We start from the raw sequence: 23,622 nt of genomic DNA on the forward strand, positions 1-23,622 counted from the left end.
AAAAGCCAGAAACTAAAGTGATGGGTAAGTTCACAGCTGCAGCGTGGGGATCGGACGGTACTGACTCTGAAACTGGAGCTCAAGCACAAACTGACATTTGGAAAAACAGAAAAATGGGTTCAAATATCACATTTTTCTTTTTTTTTTTTTTCCCACCTTGACAAATTAAAAAATTGGATCTTTAAAACTGTTTTTCCAATTTTCTGTTTTTTATTCAGAGGATCAGAAATTGAGAAAATTACAAAAATTGCATCTGAGCTCCAATTATTCATAATACTGCCCTGGTATTCTCTTGCTCTACTTTGTGGAATATGCAGCTCATTCGCTGCATATGGACCAGAAAATAAATAAAAACTGACAGACTTTGGGGTCAGAGGTGCAACTGATGGTTTTGAGTGGGGGGGGGGCGGGGCTTAGTTAAGTGGAACGAGGGAGCGAATACCATGGCAGTATTGAATAATTGGAGCTCAGACGAATAAAAAACAGAAAATTGGAAAAACAGGTTAAAGATCCAATTTTTTAATTTGTCAAGGTGGAAAAAACTGAAAAATTTGATATTTTAACCCATTTTTCTGTTTTTCCAAATCAGTTTGTGCTTAGAAAATTTAACTGATGAGCTTTACACTGACCCCCTTCATCTTCCAAACTCTCCTTAAAGCCTGTCTCCTCTTCATCGCCCCCCCCCCCAGGTCCTCTACAGGTTGACCAGCTCGTGTGCGACGAACTGTTTGAGTCTCTCCAGGTATTGTCCGTAGAGCTCCACGTCGTTGTGTCCCGCGCCCTCCACCCAGAGCGGCTCCACGGGCCGCTGGCAGCGCTCGTACAGCGCCAGGCCGTGGGAGAAGTCGATGACCTCGTCCTCGGTGCCGTGGATCACCAGCACCGGCGACGTCACCTTGGAGATCTTGTCAATGCTTCGGAGCGAGAAGATAAGAAACAGAGTTAGCTAGGGATGTAAAAATATATAAAATTACAGACATGAAGAGAGTCAGAAAAAAAAAATAAAAGACTAGGAAATGAAGCAGAGCTAGTTTGCCACCACCAGAGGGAGCTATTGAGAATATCTTTTAAGTGCTGTGACTCATTAAGAACACTTCTGGTATTGATTTGAAAACATCTTAAATTTATAAGTTCATGTTTGCAAGCTGTGTGCGCCTGATGTAAATGCATTCACACAATGTTATTATTTGTATTGGTTTTAAAAAAGGGAATTTCTGTATTTTTCAACCTGGACAGACTCCGATTATTATTCTAAGTGTCTGACAACATTATGGAAAGGATCCCTACAGAGACAGACCTTTTAGTTAAAGAGTAAGATCCTTTTAGTTTAACATGAAACAGCCCCGAAATCACCATCACCAAACCCCACCAGACTCCATGTAAATAATCAGGACTTTTAGCGTGTATAGAGCCAGCATATTTCCACCAGACTCCATGTAAATAATCAGGACTTTTAGCGTGTATAGAGCCAGCATATCTCCACCAGACTCCATGTAAATAATCAGGACTTTTAGCGTGTATAGAGCCAGCATATTTCCACATGTAAATGGGTGAATTAAGGGTTTATTTCAACCAAACCAGAGCGGTGATTGTTGGAACAGTGGAAAGATGAACCAAGACAGCTTTTGGTAGTTTTATTTAGTTTCTGTGAACTTTGAATGAAGTGTGTTTTACGATGATAAAAGTCCTGATTATTTACATGGAGTCTGGTGGAGTTTGGTGATGGAGATTTTGGGGCTGGTTCATGTTAAACTAAAAGGATCTTACTCTTTAACAAGAAGCTCCATCTCTGTAAGGATCCTTTCCATAATGTTGTCAGACACTTAGAATAATAATCTGAGTCTGTCAGTGGCAACAACAGAACTTTTAGTGGATGCAATTGAAGTTGCGCAGTTGCCCATTAACATTACATTGCAGTTTGTTTCACTGCTTAACACTGGACCAATTTCAAAGATTGCTGTTCCCTTCAGTCACCTGGATACAAAAACATGGGACAGTCCAAGTGGAACTAATCCCCACCAGAAGTTACCCTGTAAATGCACGTGTGCTTTTGTTATTTGAGTATCTGTGCAGTTTGTGTGTCCCACACAGTGAACTCACTTTGGGAAGGCGTCGAAGCAGTAGGTCTTCTTGGTTTCGGGGAAGGCCACCCTCATGCCAGAGGTAAGGGGGGAATGGAGGATGACCGCGGCGCTCTCGTAGCGCGACGCCAGGTCCACCGACGGCACGGTGCCGATGCTCTGGCCGTACACGATCACGTTCTCTGGCCGGATGCCGTACCTGCGAGAAAGGACACAGAACGTCAGGATATCACGCTTTCGCTGATCATCAACGGGATACTTACATTACCAGCCAGGGCTGCTCTCAGCTGTTTCCTCGACTAAATCGGCTGTTTCCTCGACTAAATCGGCTGTTTCCTCGACTAATCGGCTGTTTCCTCGACTAATCGTCTGTTTCCTCGACCAATCGTCTGTTTCCTCGACCAATCGTCTGTTTCCTCGACCAATCGTCTGTTTCCTCGACTAATCGTCTGTTTCCTCGACTAATCGTCTGTTTACTCGACTAATCGTCTGTTTACTCGACTAATCGTCTGTTTACTCATTGTTTATGTTAATGCTTTTTTCATGCTGAATGAATTATTTTCAAGAAACCTAAGAGCACATCTCTGGTAAACACAAGACCTAAAGTGGTGCTTTTACATGATTCTTTGTGGAGAAACTCACTTTTACAGATATGTAGATTACATCGACTAACTGATATAACCGAGTGTAACCAGACATTCGGGTGAATCGCAATTATACTGCCTTATAACAACAACAAGCAAAAAGAACGGAAACAGTTAGAGCTGACATTAGGAATACTGTCATTAATCATTCAGTGTGGATTATTTTTTTGATGAATCGATAAGTTGTCTGGTCTCTAAAATGTCACAAAATGTGGATCATTGTTCCCAAAAAGCCCAAGATGACGTTCTCAAATGTCTTGTTTTGTCCACAACTCAAAGATATTCAGTTTACTGTCACAGAGGAGAGAAGACACTAGAACAATATTCACATTTAACAAGCTGACATCCGAGAATCTTTTTCATAAAAAGTAACTCAAGCCGATTAATCGATTATCCAAATAGTCAACATGACATCGTGACTTATGTGTAAACATACACGGCACTTTCCTAAAGCCAAATGGCGCGTTATCCGTACGCATTTCGAGCTATCCGCGTGCATCTCTACGCTGTATACAGCGGACGGCAGTCTGCAACGTCACAGAGTAAACATGCACGCCACTTTCTACAGACACGTGGCTACGGTTGTGTTTAGGAAAAGAACAAACATGGAACGGAAACACCGGTCTCCTGGGTCAAAGTCCTTTCGCCCTTTCATACTACTCGCTACGGGTAAATTCACACAATTGCAAGGTAATGTAAGTCAATGGAGGCCAAACGGCGTTGATAAACACGCTACAAAGAGAGTACGCGTCTTGACAACACGCCACTAATGGCATATGTAATTGGCATGTCGTACATACCCCACTTCATGAGATCTAGGGCTGCCACCTCTCAGTCGACTAATCGGTCGTTTTGGTCTTCGTCGACTAAGATTTCTTTAGTCGATTAGTAATTTTTTTATGCGCATGCATTAATTACTCATTTCCAAGAAACTTATGAGCACATTTATGGTAAACACAAGATTTGAAGTGGTGCTTTTTCAGGATTAATTGTAATTACAGATGGTTAACTACATTTATATTGTGCTTTTCTAGTCTTAACCACCTCTCTAAGCGCACAGCTCTGTCAATTAAATCAACTAATCGATTAGTCGACAAAATTGTATAAGTGTTAGTCGACTAAGAATTTCTTTAGTCGAGGACAGCCCTAATGAGATCAGTCTGGAATAGTTGCAGATTAATTAAATAGTTGACAACTGAAGTGATTAATCTTTGCAGCTCTAGAAACAGTCCTAGTGCAGAGGGGCTTTTTGGAGCAGCTGCAAAGAGAGGACTGGCCGCTGTAGTCTCGTGATTCAGAGGGAAGGAGGGGGAATAAGAGCCAAACAAGCAGAAGAGACACAGATACTGGAGTCAGAATGAGGGAGAAACTGGGAGAGAGAGGGAGGGAGGGAGGGAGGAGAAACTGAAAGAGAGAGGAGGGAGGGAGGAAATGGAAGAGAAGACATTCCACAGCTGATTACGGAGAACGTGACCCACTCTCGCAAGCAAGCAGTCAGCTGACAAACCTGAAACGGTCAGAGAACACTGCATCACTGTGTACACACACACTAAATTAAATCAGCAACTATTTTGATAATCGATTAGTTTCATTTTTTTATAAAATAATAATAAAAAAAAAATCTTCTGATTCCAGTTTGTTAAAAGGTCCAGTGTGTAACATGTTTAGTTCATTATCAAAATCTGTGTTGCCCGTTCACAAACTTGTCCTTCATGAATATTTACCTCCACCATCAATTCCAAGTATTCCTTTTGGCTTGAAATGTTACATTTGCATGAACTGAGGTAGACGCATTGACATATATATATATATAATGGACCAACAGACCCCGTGTCTCTGGACGGAGACCAGTGGAGGATATTAGAATCACTTTTCCGGTGATCTCTAGCGTTACTGAGCAGCCTCCAACTGAGAGAGACAACGTAGATGTGACGTGAGCAACGTGTCTGAAAGTGTGAAGTCTTCTGGTAGCTGTGCCGAGAGAAATCTCAATCATTCCCAATCTTACAGAGACGGAGAGCGTAGGTATATGTAAGGAGATAACATAGGCACAGGCTAATTACTGATCACTAACATGCTAGTTAACATTAGTAATTAAACCTAAACAGATAATGTAAGTCCAAACTGCCTGTGAGCTTCTAATGGAGCCTTTTATACATTATCGTGTTTCTTTAGAAATAAACAACGGACAAATAGAGTCTTTAAACGCTTCAGATGTAAAGTTATTCGCTGTCAAGCGACGTAAAAAAAAGAAAAATGGCGGTCAGTGGGATGCTAACAGGAGGTGATACGTTAGCCGGTAAGGGACATACAGGACATACTGATCCGCCTTTCGAGTTTTCGCTGTCACATGATAAACTCACAGCTGCTGCTAATGCTGCTAATGGGTACCACACGTATTAAAAATCCAAATTTCAGGAACAGGAGTCTTCTTCTTCACCCAGAAAAAAGAAAAAGGAGGAGATTGAAAAGAGCGAGAGACCGGCTTTTTGAAGCGTGAAGGCTACCGTAGCTGTAATACCTACTTTGAACTGCGTGGTGAGAGAGAGTTGATTGAGATATACAGTACAGGCCAAAAGTTTGGACACACCTTCTCATTGTAGATTCTCACTGAAGGCATCAAAACTATGAATGAACACATATGAAATTATGTACTAAACAAAAAAGTGTGAAATAACTGAAAACATGTCTTATATTTTAGATTCTTCAAAGTAGCCACCCTTTGCTTTTTTTATTAATAAGGGAAATAATTCCATGTGTTCATTCATAGTTTTGATGCCTTCAGTGAGAATCTACAATGTAAATAGTCATGAAAATAAAGAAACACATTGAATGAAAAGGTGTGTCCAAACTTTTGGCCTGTACTGTACGATCTCAACGCTAGACATCCCTACACATTGGACTTTTTAAATGTGAATATTGTTCTAGTGTGTCTCTCCTCTGTGACAGTAAACTGAACATCTTTGCGTTGTGGACAAAACAAGACATCTGAGGACGTCGTCTTGGGCTTTTTGGGGAACACCGATCCACATTTAGAGACTAAATTGATTAATCCAGACAATAACGGTGCTCCGGAGTCTTAATAATCCAGCGCGATGAACGATGCACGAACACCAAAGTGCGACACTGCTGTGATGGATTATTATAAACTCCACACAACACGAGTCTTACACAACCTTTGCAAAAGGAACAAGCTGCAGTCATGAAGCCCGGCTGCTTCTAAAGTCAGACGCAGCACGGAAACGTCCAGACACAGACGCACGGTCTTCAGCAGGAACATACAAACGTCTACCGTTGGTGTGTCAGCAGACCTTCACACAGTATAAATAGGGGTGAAAACACTGGCACAGCATGGGAAAGGGTTACTGCAGACAGTAGGCCGCCAAGGTGTTACACACACACACACACACACACACACACACACACACACACACACACACACACACACACACACACACACACACACACACACACACACAACACACACACACACACACACACACACACACACACACACACACACACACACACACACACACACACACACACACACACACACACACACACACACACACACACACACACACACACACACACACACACACACGGCGAGGCATAATTGGGAGGAGGCTACAAACTTTAAAAACTATCAAAAGTGACCTTGCCCTTTCTGAAAGATCTGCCACACAGTTTTTTACCAACTCCTTCATGCTTTTATAACCGGACACGTTCAGTGCAATGTTAAAAAGGTCCCATGGCATGAAAATTTCACTTTGAGGTTTTTTTTTAACATTAATATGAGTTCCCCCAGCCTGCCTATGGTCCCCCAGTGGCTAGAAATGGTGATAGGTGTAAACCGAGCCCTGGGTATCCTGCTCTGCCTTTGAGAAAATGAAAGCTCAGATGGACCAATCAGGAATCTTCTCCTTATGAGGTCATAAGGAGCAAGGTTACCTCCCCTTTCTCTGCTTTTGCCCACCAATGAGAGAGAGACATCATGGCTTTCAAAACAAGCAAAGTGGCAGTTGGTCAAGGCCACACCCCCACCCTCTCTCCTCCTCAACAGCTACAGACACAGAAATGGTACATCCTAAGGAAAGCTCATTGTGGGACTGGCTCCAGTGGCTGTAATTCTGCACCAAGGCTGAATTTCGGGAAAGAGACTTCAGATACAGTATTAGGGGACCACTAAGGTCTATATAAAAGAGACTTCAGATACAGTATTAGGGGACCACTAAGGCCTATATAAAAGAGACTTCAGATACAGTATTAGGGGACCACTAAGGCCTATATAAAAGACTTCAGATACAGTATTAGGGGACCACTAAAGTCTATATAAAAGAGACTTCAGATACAGTATTAGGGGACCACTAAGGCCTATATAAAAGAGACTTCGATACAGTATTAGGGGACCACTAAGGTCCATATAAAAGAGACTTCAGATACAGTATTAGGGGACCACTAAGGTCTATATAAAAGAGACTTCAGATACAGTATTAGGGGACCACTAAGGTCTATATAAAAGAGACTTCAGATACAGTATTAGGGGACCACTAAGGTCTATATAAAAGAGACTTCAGATACAGTATTAGGGGACCACTAAAGTCTATATAAAAGAGACTTCAGATACAGTATTAGGGGACCACTAAGGCCTATATAAAAGAGACTTCAGATACAGTATTAGGGGACCACTAAGGTCTATATAAAAGAGACTTCAGATACAGTATTAGGGGACCACTAAGGTCTATATAAAAGAGACTTCAGATACAGTATTAGGGGACCACTAAGGTCTATATAAAAGAGACTTCAGATACAGTATTAGGGGACCACTAAGGTCTATATAAAAGACTTCAGATACAGTATTAGGGGACCACTAAGGTCTATATAAAAGATACTTCAGATACAGTATTAGGGGACCACTAAGGTCTATATAAAAGAGACTTCAGATACAGTATTAGGGGACCACTAAGGTCTATATAAAAGAGACTTCAGATACAGTATTAGGGGACCACTAAGGTCTATATAAAAGATACTTCAGATACAGTATTAGGGGACCACTAAGGCCTATATAAAAGCATCCAAAGAGCACCATGTCATGGGACCTTTAATGATATTTCGGTAACACTTTACTTGAAGGTATCTACGTAAGAGTGACATGGCACTGTCATGACACATGAACTCTAACCCTAACTTGTCATGACAAAAACCGAATGAGTTACTAAAAGAAGACTAGTTTATAATGTTTATGACACGTTCATGACAGTGTCATATCACTCTTATGTAGATACCTTCAAGTAAAGTATAACACATATTTCTTCAAAATAAAAAATAAAAAAAAGGTTAATTACTCCAAATGAGAATCCACTTTGGTCCAGTTCAAATTGGGTGGGAAGGCAGTTTCTCAGGGTGCTTTCACACCTGCCTAATATAGTTCAGTTAAAACGAACTAGGGGGTTTTCCACCTTGGTGCGGTTCGTGTGGGCAGGTGTGTGACTAGAGGCAACACACTCGGACGGGCACCAAACAAGCGTACCAAGACCTCTGTCCCTAACCGATGTGAGTCGAATGCAGATGTGAATGGCGCATGCCACAAGTAGCTTCCAAGATGCTAACGAGAGACTTCTGTAATTGTCAATACAATAAAAACGGCTATCACTTGAATGGCGTTTTGAGCTAACGTTAGCAAGCAAACCATCACAGATGGCTTCAACTTTTGAAATGATTTCCATCTTCTGTTATTTTTTTTGTAATGAGAAAAGTTCATTTGATTGATTTCACAAATTTCAGTAGGACACGTTATGCTGTAAACAGTTTAAATCTGAGAATGCGCGACTCACATCTGCACTCGACATCGGGTAGGGACACCTCCCTGAAACTCTGGAGCGGTTAGTTTGTGGAAAATGATTTAAATGAAATGAGTTTGACGACGGAGACGTCCACAACACGGGACCTTCTTCCTGTATTTACTGTCTCTCTCGTCCCAGACCCATCTGACCAATAGGCGGAGTGATCGCTCTACACAGAACAGACAACAGTATGAAAGGTAGGGAATAACCGAGCTGCAGGGCGGGAGACTTCTGGAAAACCAAACCAACTCTACTCCATCAAGAGCAGTAACAGTTACCTCTAAAGATCAATTACCTGGTACAAGGGCTGTTTGGTTGCTTCTAGAGATGCACCGATAGACCGGAATTGTCTCGGCCATGACCGGCAGGTCAGTCTGACATATGCCGATTTCATGCCGGTCAACGCTACAATTAACTGACAACAGAAGTTATACGAGTTACAGTTCTCAAGGACGCACGCACGCACACAGCGACGAGACAGCACAGTCTCTCCTTTCTCTCAACTTTTCCGCCGAACTCGCTCGCGGTGTGAAGCGCGTGTCGGCGCTATTCTCCCACATGTAGGGAACCTGGTGAGTTAACCTGCAACAGGTCAGCTGTTTGGACATTCTCCAGCGTGTGTGCAGAAGATAACAAGTTTGTAGTGTCAATTTCGTCAGACGAGACTAAATATGTTCGTCAACAACCTTTTTTTTCCCCCATGACTAAGACGAGACGATGACGAGACTGCGCCGATGTCCAAAAACGCTGACTAAGACTAAATTAACGTGCATTATTGTTTACGAAAAAAGACGAGACTAAAATGTTTTGCATAAAATAAAAACTAAGATAAAATCTCTCTTCATTTTCGTCTACAATCGTCTCTACTTTTTCATCATGAGAGAGAATATTCAGCTGTTACCGAGACCCGGTGCTACGGCACCGACAGGTGCCCTAACGACCGTTATCTACCGGACCGAATAGCCTGCGCTTCTCTCTGATGCTCCTAAACGGACGTTAGAGTCAACCGAAACATCGCTGCACGGGACGCTAGTTAACACTACACTTGGCAGCAGGTAACGTTAGCCTACCGTTAGCTAGTTAACACTACACTTGGCAGCAGGTAACGTTAGCCTACCGTTAGCTAGTTAACACTACACTTGGCAGCAGGTAACGTTAGCCTACCGTTAGCTAGTTAACACTACACTTGGCAGCAGGTAACGTTAGCTAGTTAACACTACACTTGGCAGCAGGTAACGTTAGTCTACCGTTAGCTAGTTAACACTACACTTGGCAGCAGGTAACGTTAGCCTACCGTTAGCTAGTTAACACTACACTTGGCAGCAGGTAACGTTAGCATACCGTTAGCTAGTTAACACTACACTGGGCAGCAGGTAACGTTAGCATACCGTTAGCTAGTTAACACTACACTGGGCAGCAGGTAACGTTAGCATACAGTTAGCTAGTTAACACTACACTTGGCAGCAGGTAACGTTAGCCTACCGTTAGCTAGTTAACACTACACTGGGCAGCAGGTAACGTTAGCATACCGTTAGCTAGTTAACACTACACTGGGCGAGCAGAGGTAACGTTAGCATACCGTTAGCTAGTTAACACTACACTTGGCAGCAGGTAACGTGAAGCATACCGTTAGCTAGTTAACACTACACTGGGCAGCAGGTAACGTTAGCATACCGTTAGCTAGTTAACACTACACTGGTGCGGCAGGTAACGTTAGCATACCGTTAGCACATAGCTAGTTAACACTACACTTGGCAGCAGGTAACGTTAGCCTACCGTTAGCTAGCAGTTGGATTTAACAGTTAAAATGCTGATTGCTAAACTGTGTAAAGGTTTGTCTCCATTTCCAACACGAGACGTACGACAGTCTGCAGCTGAAAAACAACACATGTTGCGTTCACTTGAAATACGCCTCGCCAGTTTCGTGCTTCATTTATTTTATCGTAAAATATCCTTTCCCCATGCAGTGTTTTGTTTTTGTTTACTGGTTAAATAAGGAAGAGGCTCAATATTTATATAAATTTTTTTTTTATAAAAATTGACTGAAATGGTTATCAGAAATAATTTATTTAAAAAAAAAAAAAGACTAAAATGTTTTGACTAAAACTTGACAAATATGGCGAGACTTTTAGTCGACTAAAACTTGACTAACATTTTTTGGCACAAGACAGACAAAATTAAAAAATAGGTGACAAAATTAACACTACAAGTTTGCAATATGCAACACCTGCAAGGAGACAGTAGGGCGTGGAGGGACCACACCAAAAACTCAGGAAAAAATTTTTTTTGGTATATTGGATGTGAAAAGAAGGAAATGGTTCCAACATTACACTTTAGGTGTGTGTGAATTTTCCACACCAGGAGTAATTTATATAGTTCTATTTTATAGTGATCCATTATCTGTTCCGAAAATGTTCCATGTTCTGTGCAAAATGTTCTATTAAAGAAAAGATAGAAAATAAATATTTGCGTGTGCTGTAAAGTGGTTAGAAAAAATGAAATTGGAATTTGCTAAAATCGGTATCGGCTGGCCTAACTCAAAAGAAAGTTGTAATCTCCCTTACGCATAACACACAGGTAGCATTAGATTCTGAATGAGTGTTTAATTAGAGCCGATTACACCTCTATCATGCTGAAGAGTTCACAGCCTGTAGGTGTGACCTGTTCACTAAAAGTTAGATTTAGCTTTCTTGTCACAACTAATGCCGCCCCCTCTTAGTTGATTAGGCGATTAAAATCAGTCGTTTTGGTCCCAGTTCCCCATTTCTTTAGTCGATAAGTCATTTTTTTTATCCTTTTCGTGTGCAATGACATCGAATAAACTTACGAGCGTCGATCTGATCTGATTTAAAGTGGTGCTTTTGCAGGATTCTTTGTGGAGAAACTCAGTTTCATAGATCTGTGGATTAAATCAACTAATCGTGTGTCAACTAAGAATTTCTTTAGTCGAAGACGGCCCTAGTCACAATGTTATTCGTCTACCGTTCTGAACAGCTGCTTCATTGTGGCCTCAGGTACACCTTTATCTGTGACCACCTTTTGCTTTGTTAATGCTTATCTAGTCAATGTTCTTTCCCATATCAGGCCACTGCAGCCTGGCCAATCCTAACATACAAACACTCCCCACACAGATGTCACCTGCAGGCTGCGGCTCAGGTGGTAAGAGCGGTCGGAGAAGGTTGGTGGTTCGATCCCTGGCTCTGCAGTCCCACGCTGAAGTGCCCTTCAACCTCAATGGTGCGCCATCGGAGTGTAAATGGGTGTGAATGTTTATCTGATGAGCAGGTGGCGCTCAGCCTCAGTATATGACTGTGTTAATGGTGCCTGTACTATGTAAAAGCGCTTTGAGTAGTCGTTAAGACTAGAAAAGCGCTAAATAAATAGTGTATTTGCATTTACTGGGTGGTGATGGCGCATATGACACATGCCTTTGGTGTGGGAGATCTGGGTTCAATTCCCACTGCGATACATCAACCAATGTGTCCCTGAGCAAGACAGTTAACCCCTAGTTGCCCCAGAAGCGTGCGACCTCTGACATATGTAGCAATTGTAAGTCGCTTTATACGATACTGCAGCACGGCTTTCCCCAAACCTAAAGTAGTTACATCTTTACATTTAGCCAACCTAAAAGTGCTGTTTTTGCCACGGACAGGCTGAGATTATTATTCTAAGTGTCTGACAACATTATGGAAAGGATCCCTACAGAGATAGACCTTTTAGTTAAAGAGTAAGATCCTTTTAGTTTAACATGAAACAGCCCCGAAATCAGAATCACCAAACTCCATGTAAATAATCAGGACTTTTAGCGTGTATAGAGCCAGCACATCTCCACCAGACTCCATGTAAATAATCAGGACTTTTAGCGTGTATAGAGCCAGCATATCTCCACCAGACTCCATGTAAATAATCAGGACTTTTAGCGTGTATAGAGTAGGGGCGAAAAAAAAAATAAAAAAAAAAAAAAAAATATCGATACAGCATAGTATCGCGATATTTTTCGTGGCAATACTGTATCGATACACAGACGCCAAGTATCGATCTTTTATGATATATGTGTTTGTCAGTTTGTCTGCTTGACAATCCCATTTTGCACAAATAAAATTGAAGTGAGATGAACAAACAGAGAAATGTATCTTTTTAGATAAAACAGATGTTGACAAAATTGTCCTTTCAGGACATCATTTGAAATTGGGAAAAATCTGAATTTGAAACTAAGGTAATACATTGCAATATATCGCAGAATATTGCAATATGTTTAAAATCGCAATAATATCGTATCGTGACATAAGTATCGGGATGATATCGTATCGTGAGGCCTCTGGTGATTCCCACCCCTAGTATAGAGCCAGCATATTTCCACCAGACTCCATGTAAATAATCAGGACTTTTAGCGTGTATAGAGCCAGCATATTTCCACATGTAAATGGGTGAATTGAGAGTTTACTTCAACCAAACCAGAGTGGCGATTGTTGGAACAGTGGAAAGATGAACCAAGACGGCTTTTATTGGTTTTATTTTGTTTCTGTCCACTTTGAATGAAGTGTGTTTTACGATGATAAAGTCCTGATTATTTACATGGAGTCTGGTGGAGTTTGGTGATGGTGATTTCGGGGCTGTTTCATGTTAAACTAAAAGGATCTTACCCTTTAACTAAAAGGTCTCTCTCTGTAAGGATCCATCCCATAATGTTGTCAGACACTTAGAACAATAATCTGATCCTGTCAGCAGCAAAAACAGAACTTTTAGTGGACGGAAACTGCCCACTAACGTCACATTGCTGCTTTTTTCACCATAAAACTGATTTAATTTCATAAATTGTTGTTCACATCAATCACTTGGACACAAAAACATGGGAAAACAGGGTCCAGGTTGAGAAAACAAAACAACCCAAGTAACCTTTCAAACCTGTGACCTTCTGTTTACCTCTAAGCTCTAAACGGTAACCTGTCCCGCTATCTTGGCTCTGTTCAGACGTTCAGGAAGGAGGACAGTCGCAGTGCAGCCCTGCAGCTGCACTCGTGTTGAAACGGCGCTACGACCGGCTTTGAACAACCCACTTCCACACAAGACGCAACCCCCCCCCCGGCGAGCACAAGCCTGCCATTTACTCCACTGCATTTCAGTTTGAATAGACGTCACCGTGCAAATGCCAGCCATGCTCCATGGTGACGCCCCTCCCCCTCAAAAAAAACCTTCAATTTAGTCTGCGGACACAAATCCAATCCATTATGCATCACATCCTCCCGTGTTCCCCTGTTCGGTCTCTTTCTCCCTCTTGGCTGCCCACCTCTCGCTCCCTGAAGACCTCAAAAGATATTCTCATCCCGTAGCAGCCACAATGACTAACAGATATTTTAGGATATCCTGAACATATGTACAGACAGATTAGAGTACCATCTGCACGACAGCAGGGGGATCCTTCACTGAAGCGTTATGTTGAGCACCTTTTTTTATTTTTTTTTAACTCTTACATCAACCAGAGATGTTCAGATCCCATTTCTTCTTCCCAATACCTGAACTTACTTATCGGCCGATACCGCGTACTAGAGCTGGTCAATATATTGATATCGTGATATGAGACTAGATATCGTCTTAGATTTTGGATATCGTAATATGGCATAAGTGTCTTTTCCTGGTTTTAAAGGCTGCATTACAGTAAAGTGATGTCATTTTCTGAACTTACCAGACTGGTAACTGTTCTATTATTTGCCTTTACCCACTTAGTCATTATATCCACATTACTGATGAATATTTATCAAAAATCTCATTGTGTAAATATTTTGTGAAAGCACCAATAGTCAACAACACAATATCGTCTGTATCGATAGAGATATTTGGTCAAAAATATCGTGAAATTTGATTTTCTCCATATCGCCCAGCCCTACCGGGTACCAATCAAATACCAGTGCATTAAAAAAATAATAAAAAGTACCATAATAAAAGGGTCCAAAATGACGTAAAAATGCTTTTTACTGAAAATTGATTAATCGTTAAAAGTAACTTTTCATGCAAAAATAGAAAATGCTGCTTTTCAGCCTCTCAAATATGGAGGTTTCCTGCTATTTACGGTCTTAGGTCATATTCAACTGAACAGCTTTCTGTTTGAGTGAAAAAACAAGATATTTAAAGACATCACCTTGGACTTGGAGAAACTAGGATGGACTATTCACCATTTCTTAGGGCTGGGCAATATATCGATATTAAGGCTGCATTACAGTAAAGTAAGGAAGTAAACTTTAAATAGCACCTATCACAGATAGAATCACAAAGTGCTTTACATGCAGCAAGTTTAACAATTTAAAAACATCATACAAAAACATAAAAACATGATAGATCAGTCAACTGAAAGCTTGTCTGAATAGTAGTGTCTTCAGCTGTTTTTTAAAAGAAACAATCGAATCGGCCACATGGCAGGGCATTCCACAATTTGGGAGCAACTGTCTGAAAGGAGCGGTCTCAGAGTTTTAACCCTGTAACACCCCTTGTTGTAAAATTACAACGTTACCTTTAGCCATCCATAAAAACAGTTATTTTTTATCTTACTTTTTACCACATTTACATAGTCATTGGGTCCTATTGTTCAATCTTACAATGCTATTGGATCGTACATTTGTTTATAAGTCCCGCCTTATGGCCATGAACTCACACAACCTCTCAAGGTTTCCTTCGAACAACATCTCTTTTTTTCATTGGACTGGATTCATGAGATTCAAGTAAGTAAAATGTCTTTTATATTTTTTTTGGTTGTTATTATAATGTGTAGAGCATGTACTTATGTAGTTATTTTGGAATATATGCATCAAATTCCATTTAGAGCTTGTTAAATATTTGTTGCAATTATACAACACTGGGTGAGTGTGGTAGTCAAAATAGCAGGCTTGTTGCAGTGGGCTCAAACAGGTTGTATTCCCTCCACTTCACCACTGCCTGAAACATTACATTGACAGTATACATTCTACCCTTGTGTTGTGTTCTGGTCAAATTTGACTGATTTCTGATCTCTAAAAAATGTAGTTAATTTGATCAGACTGACCTAACATTCCAGAGGATATCAACAGACAATTCAGTTCTGGGAAAGGTGAAAATGTTCCTGAATGTGGGGTGTGGATGTAAGTGGGGGTATGCATGTTTTCCTTTTAGTATGATAATTAGAGAGCATAAGAAGCAGTATTGTTATGTCAAGGCAGTATTGTGTGACTAAATGGCTGGTGATTCGGATGCACGTTTCATTTAGCATGATAAGGAGAGAGCATAGGCTAAGCCATTTACAGCAACTTACAATAAGCAGACAGTATTGTCTGCCTGGAAAACATTTGTACCCTGAGCACTTGGTCCACCACCATATCTATTACTTCAATATATGTACTACATACTACTGTGTTATGTACTACAATATAAAAAGCATATTAATACATGTTAATTATGATGGAAAAGAAAGACAAACTATGGAAACTCAGACCATGGCTTGATTCATTCAGAGAGAAATGCCTGCAGGTGGTACCAGAAGAGAAGAACTCTGTGGATGAGATGATGATTCCTTTCAAGAGTAAATTCAGCAGCATCAAGCAATATATGCGAGGCAAGCCAAACCCATGGGGATTCAAAGTTTGGGTGAGAACTGGAATCTCTGGCATGATTTGTTACTTCGATGTCTACCAAGGCAGTGTCAACGGAATACGAGCCAAATCTGAACTTGGATTGTCAGGTGATGTTGTGATGAAACTTACTTCCACACTTCCAGAAGGTCAGAACTACTAAATGTATGCAGACAACTACTTCACCTGTGTTCCATTATTAGTGAAGCTCCTTGATCGGGGAATTCATTATGTGGGAACAGCCAGGCAGGTGCGCCTACCCAACTGTAACCTTGAAGACAAGAAGAGCTTGAAGAAAAAGGGGAGAGGAAGCTATGACGTCAGAGGGGAGGGGACTCACAACATCTGTGCTGTCAAATGGTATGACAACAGGGCCGTCACACTTCTGTCATCCTTTGCTGGACCTGAACCTGTGCAGAAGATTCAACGCTGGGACAAAGCCAACAGAACCTACATTGAAGTTGAGAGGCCTTACATTGTTGGTGCCTACAACAAGACATGTTGAGGTACATGGGAGGTGTGGATTTGTTGGACTCATTTACAGCCAAATACAAGTTCCCCATCAAATCCCGTCGCTGGTACATGTACATCTTCTGGCACACCATCATTCTCGCTGTGGTCAATGCCTGGCTCCTCTACAAGCGGGACTGCAAAGCTCTCAAGATGTCCAGCAAAGAGACAATGAACAGGAGACAGTTTCAGGCACAGCTAGCATCCTCTCTCATCCTGGTAAACACAACACTTCAAACTCCAAAGAGAGGACGGCCATCTCCAGGCAAAGGGAGCCCAGCAACACAGGCGGTGACATCAGGAAGCCCTCTGAATGCTCAGAAGAGACCGTCCAAGAGATGTGCACACCTCCCATTGGATGTACGCAAGGACCTAGTTGCACATTTCCCACGGAAGACAGGGAGAGGACGCTGCAGACACTGCAATAAAGGATACACCAACACGCAATGCAGCAAGTGTGATGTTCGCCTTTGCTTTTCAGAGGACAAGAACTGTTTTTGGGACTTTCACAACCAATGAAAGTCAGTCATGAAAAGAAAAAAAGGAATGGAGAAGTTGCTAGAAAAAGCAAGAGTTTTATCTTGTTTAATTTTTTTTAAATAAATGACTTCATAAAAAAATATGACTAATGTGTGATTATTATTAATGTTATATACCGTTATGGGGCTAAGTAAGCAATCAAACCTGCAAATAAACCCTTAGTTGTTCTGAATTGTTGTTCAGACAATGTGAGTACAAAAACAGAAATTCTGCTCCCAGCTAAGCCCAATGTTGCAATATTACAACATTTCTCTAAAAACGTACATAAACATTTTTTTTTTTTTTAGGTTTTTCTATATTTGGGTCTTACAGGGTTAAGGCGGGTTTTAGGGACCATCAGGAGATTTTGACCTGAGGAACGAAGAGTGCGGAAAGAAGAGTAAGGGGTCAACATGTCTGCGATATATTGAGGCGTCTGTCCATGTAGTGCTCTAAAGTGATGTACTTTTCTGAACTTAGACTGTTCCAGCTGTTCTGTTATTTGCCTTTTCCCCACTTAGACATTATGTCCACATTACTGAGGATTATTTATCTAAAATCTAAGCGTAAAGGTAATTTGTTAAAGCACCAATTGTCAACCCTAGAATATCGCCGCAATATCGATAGAGGTATTTTGTCAAGAATATCGCGAGATCTGATTTTCTCCATATCACCCAACCTACCATGTCTTAAGACCAAACGATTAAGTGAGAAAATAATCAGCCTTAAATGTAACCAAGTTTATTGAGGTAGGACCCATAGGTCCCTCCTCGGTGAAGGCCGTCTCAGAGCTCTTATTTCTGCCCCGAGGACCGAGCATCGAGGAGCTGTAGAGAGCCAAAGTCCCGCCCTTCTACTTCCGGTCCATGGGACCTTAATTCGGAAAAAATATGAACGAGAGTCAATGGAGAGATAATTATTTTTTGATCCCGTTTGAATTGAGCCATGGATTACACATATGATGTTCGTTAATTTAAAACGTTAAAGATTGAAAGTCTCAGTTTTTTGTTCAAGTATAGGACTGTGAAAATACGCGATTAGAAAGACTTCACACTTCATGGATGACGTCTCTCTGAAGCTACGATGTCTGTGTGTGTCGTACCGGGGATGTAACGTTACTCTAATGAGCAGAGGATCTCGCTTGTTCTTTTGCCAATCTGCTGAGAACACTTGACTGGATAAAACACAGCAGTTAAGATAACGTTACATGTGTTGTTTAACAGAGCTAAGCTAGCGAGCAAGCAGAGCATCAAGCTAGGTGACCTAAGTTGTGTGAGATGAGAGATGTAGTTCACTGGGAGATGTAGTTCACTGAGCGGTTTCACACAAAACTAAGTGGTACTACGACAAACCTACGGCTAACTGAGACTTTCTTCGGTTGAAAAATTCTTTTAAATTGACAAACATCATGTCTAATCCATGGCTCAATTCAAATGGGATCAAAAAATTATTTGCCTCTCCCAGTTCACTACCGTTCATATTTTTTCAGAGTTAAGGTCCCATGAGGTCCACCGGAAGGGGGAGGGACTTTGGCTCTCTATAGGCGAGGATCCAGAGAGCAGCCTTCCTGGAAGCCGTGCAGCTGAAGAAGTTGCCTCTCTCCTCGCAGGATTTCCTTGAGTCTCTCTCGTGCCTCCTCGGTGGGAGGGACGTGAGGAAGGGAGGCAAGTGGAGGACTCAAGGAGGCAATTTAAGGGCTATGAGATGCAGTCTTCCACAAGCCAAAAGGAAAACACAGCACATAAAGTCGTACCATCACTGAGCTCTGCTCCTGTTGCTCCGTGTTTAAGGAGAGTCAGGTGAGCGATCGCGCTCCGCCCGACTGACTCAACCTCAGCAGCTCATCTACCTTTGGCCTCTTATCAGCCTAACTAGACACTGATAGTTCAAGTAAACAACACAAAGACACAGTCGGTTGGCTGTCTGAGTCCATGTTTGTGAGAAATTCTCCCCGCTGTGAAAAGCGCCTGAAGACGGATGGCATTTAGATTTGGATCAATATGATGATCGACCAGGAAGCAAGGTTTTCCCCGTTTGCTTTTATTGGCCACAGTGTGGGAAGACCTGCGTCTGAAAGCTTATTGGAAATGGGTTGCTAGGCTACCGCTCAATATTTAGAGTAGCAGGATTGACTGCTGGCCCGCCTCCATCTCAAGAGGGAAGAGACAGTCCTACACAGTGCCCTTCAGTAGAAGAAAAACACACGGTTAAAAGAAAACAGGAAGTGGGCTTTCATCAGTTTGGTCACGCTTTGGTCAATAAATCATTTCCTGAAGCTCGATTTCTTCGAATTCAGAACAAATAGTACACCTGAGTCATTGTACCATTAGTGCGATCATTAGTATGATAATAGAGGCTGTGTGAGTGTGTACACACGCTGACTCATGTCCTGAATCACCAGATCCACTCCCTGCTCAGGTGAAGGGAGTGCCTCGGCCACCGCGGCTGAACCAATGAGCGCAGGACCAGAGCGTGTTGTGCGCCTGTGGTTCGACTGTAAGCAGAGCAACAGGTGGTTTCCCTCCGTCATACGGCATCACCGTGGAGTAAAGCGAAAGCTGCAAAAACAAGTGAGTCAACACTAGGTCCGTCCTCGACTAAAGACATTCTTTGACGACTTAACACTCACATGATTTTGTCGACTAATCCATCAGTTGATTTAAAAATTGACAGATCTGTGAGCTTTAAGTGGTCGTTTGAAGTAGAAAAATGAGAAATATGAAGCAGTCCATTTACCATCTGTAAAACTGAGTTTCTCCTCAAAGTATCATGCAAAAACACCACTTTAAAAATACTGCGTTTACCAGAGATGGGCTCATTAGTTTCTTGGAAATAATAAACTATTTCTGTAGTATTTTTCTGAGCAAGCTTACAAAGAGATAGAAGTAGATAAAAACCATTAAAAAAAATAAAAATAAAAGCCGAGGCAGGAAAAACACTGTTGGTCTCACCAAACAAAGACACCCTATTACATTATTATTACATTACATCAGCTCACAGAAACATTAAATCATGGCAAACACACACACTACATACAGTGTATAATATTCTCTTTGTAGACCGGTGCAGGTTAGTGCCAGAGATTTATAGTAATGAAGTAGAACTACTTCACTACTGTACTTAAGTACTAAAAGGCTGTATCTGTACTCTACTGGCAACGTGGCATCATGACTTTGCGTAAACGTACACGCCACTCTCCTAAAGCCAAATGGCGTGTAATCTGGACGCATTGAGCTTTTCACATGCATGTCTACGCTGTATACAGCGGATGTAAACATACACACCGCGTGGCGTCACCACGTGGCGTGCTATCGCGAGAACAACGCACGTAATAAAAACATTTATAAGAAGAAGGTTGATAAACGCCACACACAGGACGCGATCCCGGCTCTCCTGGGCGACAGTCCTGCGTTTTACCCATACTAGGGCTGGGAAAAAAATCTTTGATTTAAAAAAAATCAAGTTGGTAGGTCAAATCGATTCATATTTAAAAAAAAAAAAATAAAAATAAAAAAGATTTCTTTTTCTCCCCCTTCTTCAGTATAGCGTACATATATTTTGCAATCGCTAAATCTTCCTTCAGGGTTTCCGTAGCACGCTGCCTGCGGCGCAGCCCTCTAACAAACGACTCTTCAACAAGGCTTTTCAAACAGTGTACCGTATGAGAAGAGCGGGGCGAGGTGGGGAGCCATAATGGAGGAAATTACCCTCTACATAGCTACGGATATGCTGCCAGTTTACTCTGTTGAGAAGGATTTTTTGTTTTATTAGCTCAATCCAATAAAGACTTTTCAGTTAGAGAAAGGGTTTGCCTTTGCAATTTCATTTATGTTGATGCACTTTAATTAAATACAATAAATATACATTTTTTATTACTCACTACGGTGATAATTCACACGTAATTTAGGTCAATGGAGGCCAAACAGCCTTGATAAGCACGCTAAAAAAGCGATTATGCGTCCTGATAACACGCCAAAAATGGCATACGAATTGGCGTGTCATACATACGCCACTTTATGACATCAGTCTGCTTCTGGAGTATTATTTTTTTCTCCTACTTCCACTTTTACTTCAGTACATATTTTCAATGAGTTTAATACTTTTACTCCGATACATTTTATATGCGCTGCATCGCTACTCGTTGCTGTTGTGAATTCCTCACGCTGCGGAGACTTACAGCGTGTGTAGTTACGGCTACGTTACGTAATCGGCATACGTTAGCCAAGTTATGTAGTTCAGAAGTCAGAGACGATGTAAGTTTGTACTCCATATAGCCATTGTTGCAGCTGATTCAACGATTCCTGAGTAGTTTCAGTCTGCAGGGAGTCCTGCATGTTAACCGTTTGACCCCGTGATGTGAAGCTGATCTAGTTTATCTGCATGTTGTTGCTAGCTTGCTAACTTTCCTGTAGCTACATCACACTAGCTAGGGTGCGATATGATTTTTTGGGTTTTAATTGTTGCTGTGCTTGAGAAGGATGTTCATTTTACTTGCAGTGTGATAATTGTACATTTTATTTCAGCATTTGTTAAGTGATTAATAACCCACTGTTGTATCAGATAATAGTTAAAAGTAGTACTAGTAGTGACATTAATGTACCTTTGAGTTTATTTCAGAAACTTCCTTCATATATCCAGCCATGTACAGCTCGTGTCTGCCCGTAATGCACCATCTTAATACCACGTAAAAAGTTGAACTCCAACAATATGATATTCAAACTTTTGACTCTTTAATAACTACAGTACAGGCCAAAAGTTTGGACACACCTTCTCATTCAATGTGTTTCTTTATTTTCATGACGATTTACATTGTAGATTCTCACTGAAGGCATCAAAACTATGAATGAACACATATGGAATTATGTACTTAACAAAATAGTGTGAAATAACTGAAAACATGTCTTATATTTTAGATTCCTCAAAGTAGCCACCCTTTGCTTTTTTTGATAACTCTGCAAACCCTTGGTGTTCTCTCAATGAGCTTCATGAGGTAGTCACCTGAAATGGTTTTACCTTCACACGTGTGCTTTGTCAGGGTTAATTAGTGGAATTATTTCCCTTATTAATAAAAAAGCAAAGGGTGGCTACTTTGAAGAATCTAAAATATAAGACATGTTTTCAGTTATTTCACACTTTTTTGTTAAGTACATAATTCCATATGTGTTCATTCATAGTTGTGATGCCTTCAGTGAGAATCTACAATGTAAATAGTCATGAAAATAAAAAGGAAACACATTGAATGAGAAGGTGTGTCCAAACTTTTGGCCTGTACTGTACATAATACTTGGACTTTTACTTTCAGTACTTGAGTAGTACATTTTAAAATAAACTACTTGCAATACTTAAGTACAAAACATGTTGAATACTCTAATACTTTTACTTAAGTGTGCTGCTTAAAGAGCACTTCACTTTTTTTGATAGAGCACTTGTACTTTTACTCAAGTATGGGTCTCTAGTACTTTATACAAGGCTGGTTAGTGCAGTTATTTAATTAGTTTTATTGCACTAAGTATAAAAGATCTCATCGATCATACAGAGAAAAAGATCGGAAGACACAAAAAGCCAAAACAGAAAAAAAGAAGACGAAAGAATCGGTGTTCAAAATGTCAAATAATCAGAAAGAGAAGACACGGTACAACAAGCAGAGAAAGTGAGAGAGACATGAGAGGCTCTCTCGTCAAAAATCATACCAGTCATAAGAATTTCTTCCACATTTTGATTCTAGCGATCAGTCAGGAATTAGCTCCGAGTGGTCGTAAAAAAACAAATCCTTAAAAACTTCACTCATCACTGCTGGTACGGTCTTACCCCGGTTAGTGAATAACTGGGTTATGCCAGTTCTCCCCGTATACGTGAGCCGGTAAGTGCGGCTACACACTGGCTGCGTGGCGTGCCTGTTTATATTTCGGCTCCCATGTTAACAGGTTAGAGCGTGCACGCTGCCTGCGTGACACCCACGTCTCAGGCGCGGCCGAAAATGCGTGCCCGCTAGCAATAGGACAGACGCCTACGCAAGCGTGTTGGAAGCGTTTCCAGGTAAAATAGAACAGGAAAAGATGTTTATATGTTCTTTAGACACAAATACATATTAATAAATGACATGTTGATGTTTGAAAGTCTCGAGGTTTTGATATAAATGCAGATATATAAAAAAAAAAAAAAAAAAATTATATAATTCCATTTTCTAATACTGCACCTTTCAATAAAGAACGAAAATATCCTGTAGCCTATTTTGACGTCAATACTGGAGACGTTGTCTTTGCAGTTATCAAATCAGTATATACATTTATGTTTAACATGGTAATTCATCTTATCAATGGGAAACGGACACGTTTCTGGTGTGTAAAGACGCAGCTGACACGCCACGCTCACCCCACACAGCCAGCGTGCAACCAGCCTAAGAATTGGAAAAATGCCGGAGTAACTC

General features: G+C 41.1%; 1 protein-coding gene across 1 annotated transcript in view; it reads right to left on the minus strand.

The window, feature by feature from the left end:
• Positions 1-207: 207 nt before the first annotated feature.
• Positions 208-23,622, minus strand: part of abhd17b (abhydrolase domain containing 17B, depalmitoylase) — a 39,163-nt gene continuing 15,748 nt past the window's right edge. Inside the window, 2 exon segments of the mRNA XM_039803806.1 lie at positions 208-914; positions 2,101-2,280. Of these exon segments, the coding sequence (XP_039659740.1) occupies positions 695-914; positions 2,101-2,280 (400 nt within the window). The 3' untranslated portion in view covers positions 208-694.

Source organism: Perca fluviatilis, chromosome 6, assembly GCF_010015445.1.
Source record: "Perca fluviatilis chromosome 6, GENO_Pfluv_1.0, whole genome shotgun sequence".
NCBI classification, from domain to species: domain Eukaryota; kingdom Metazoa; phylum Chordata; class Actinopteri; order Perciformes; family Percidae; genus Perca; species Perca fluviatilis.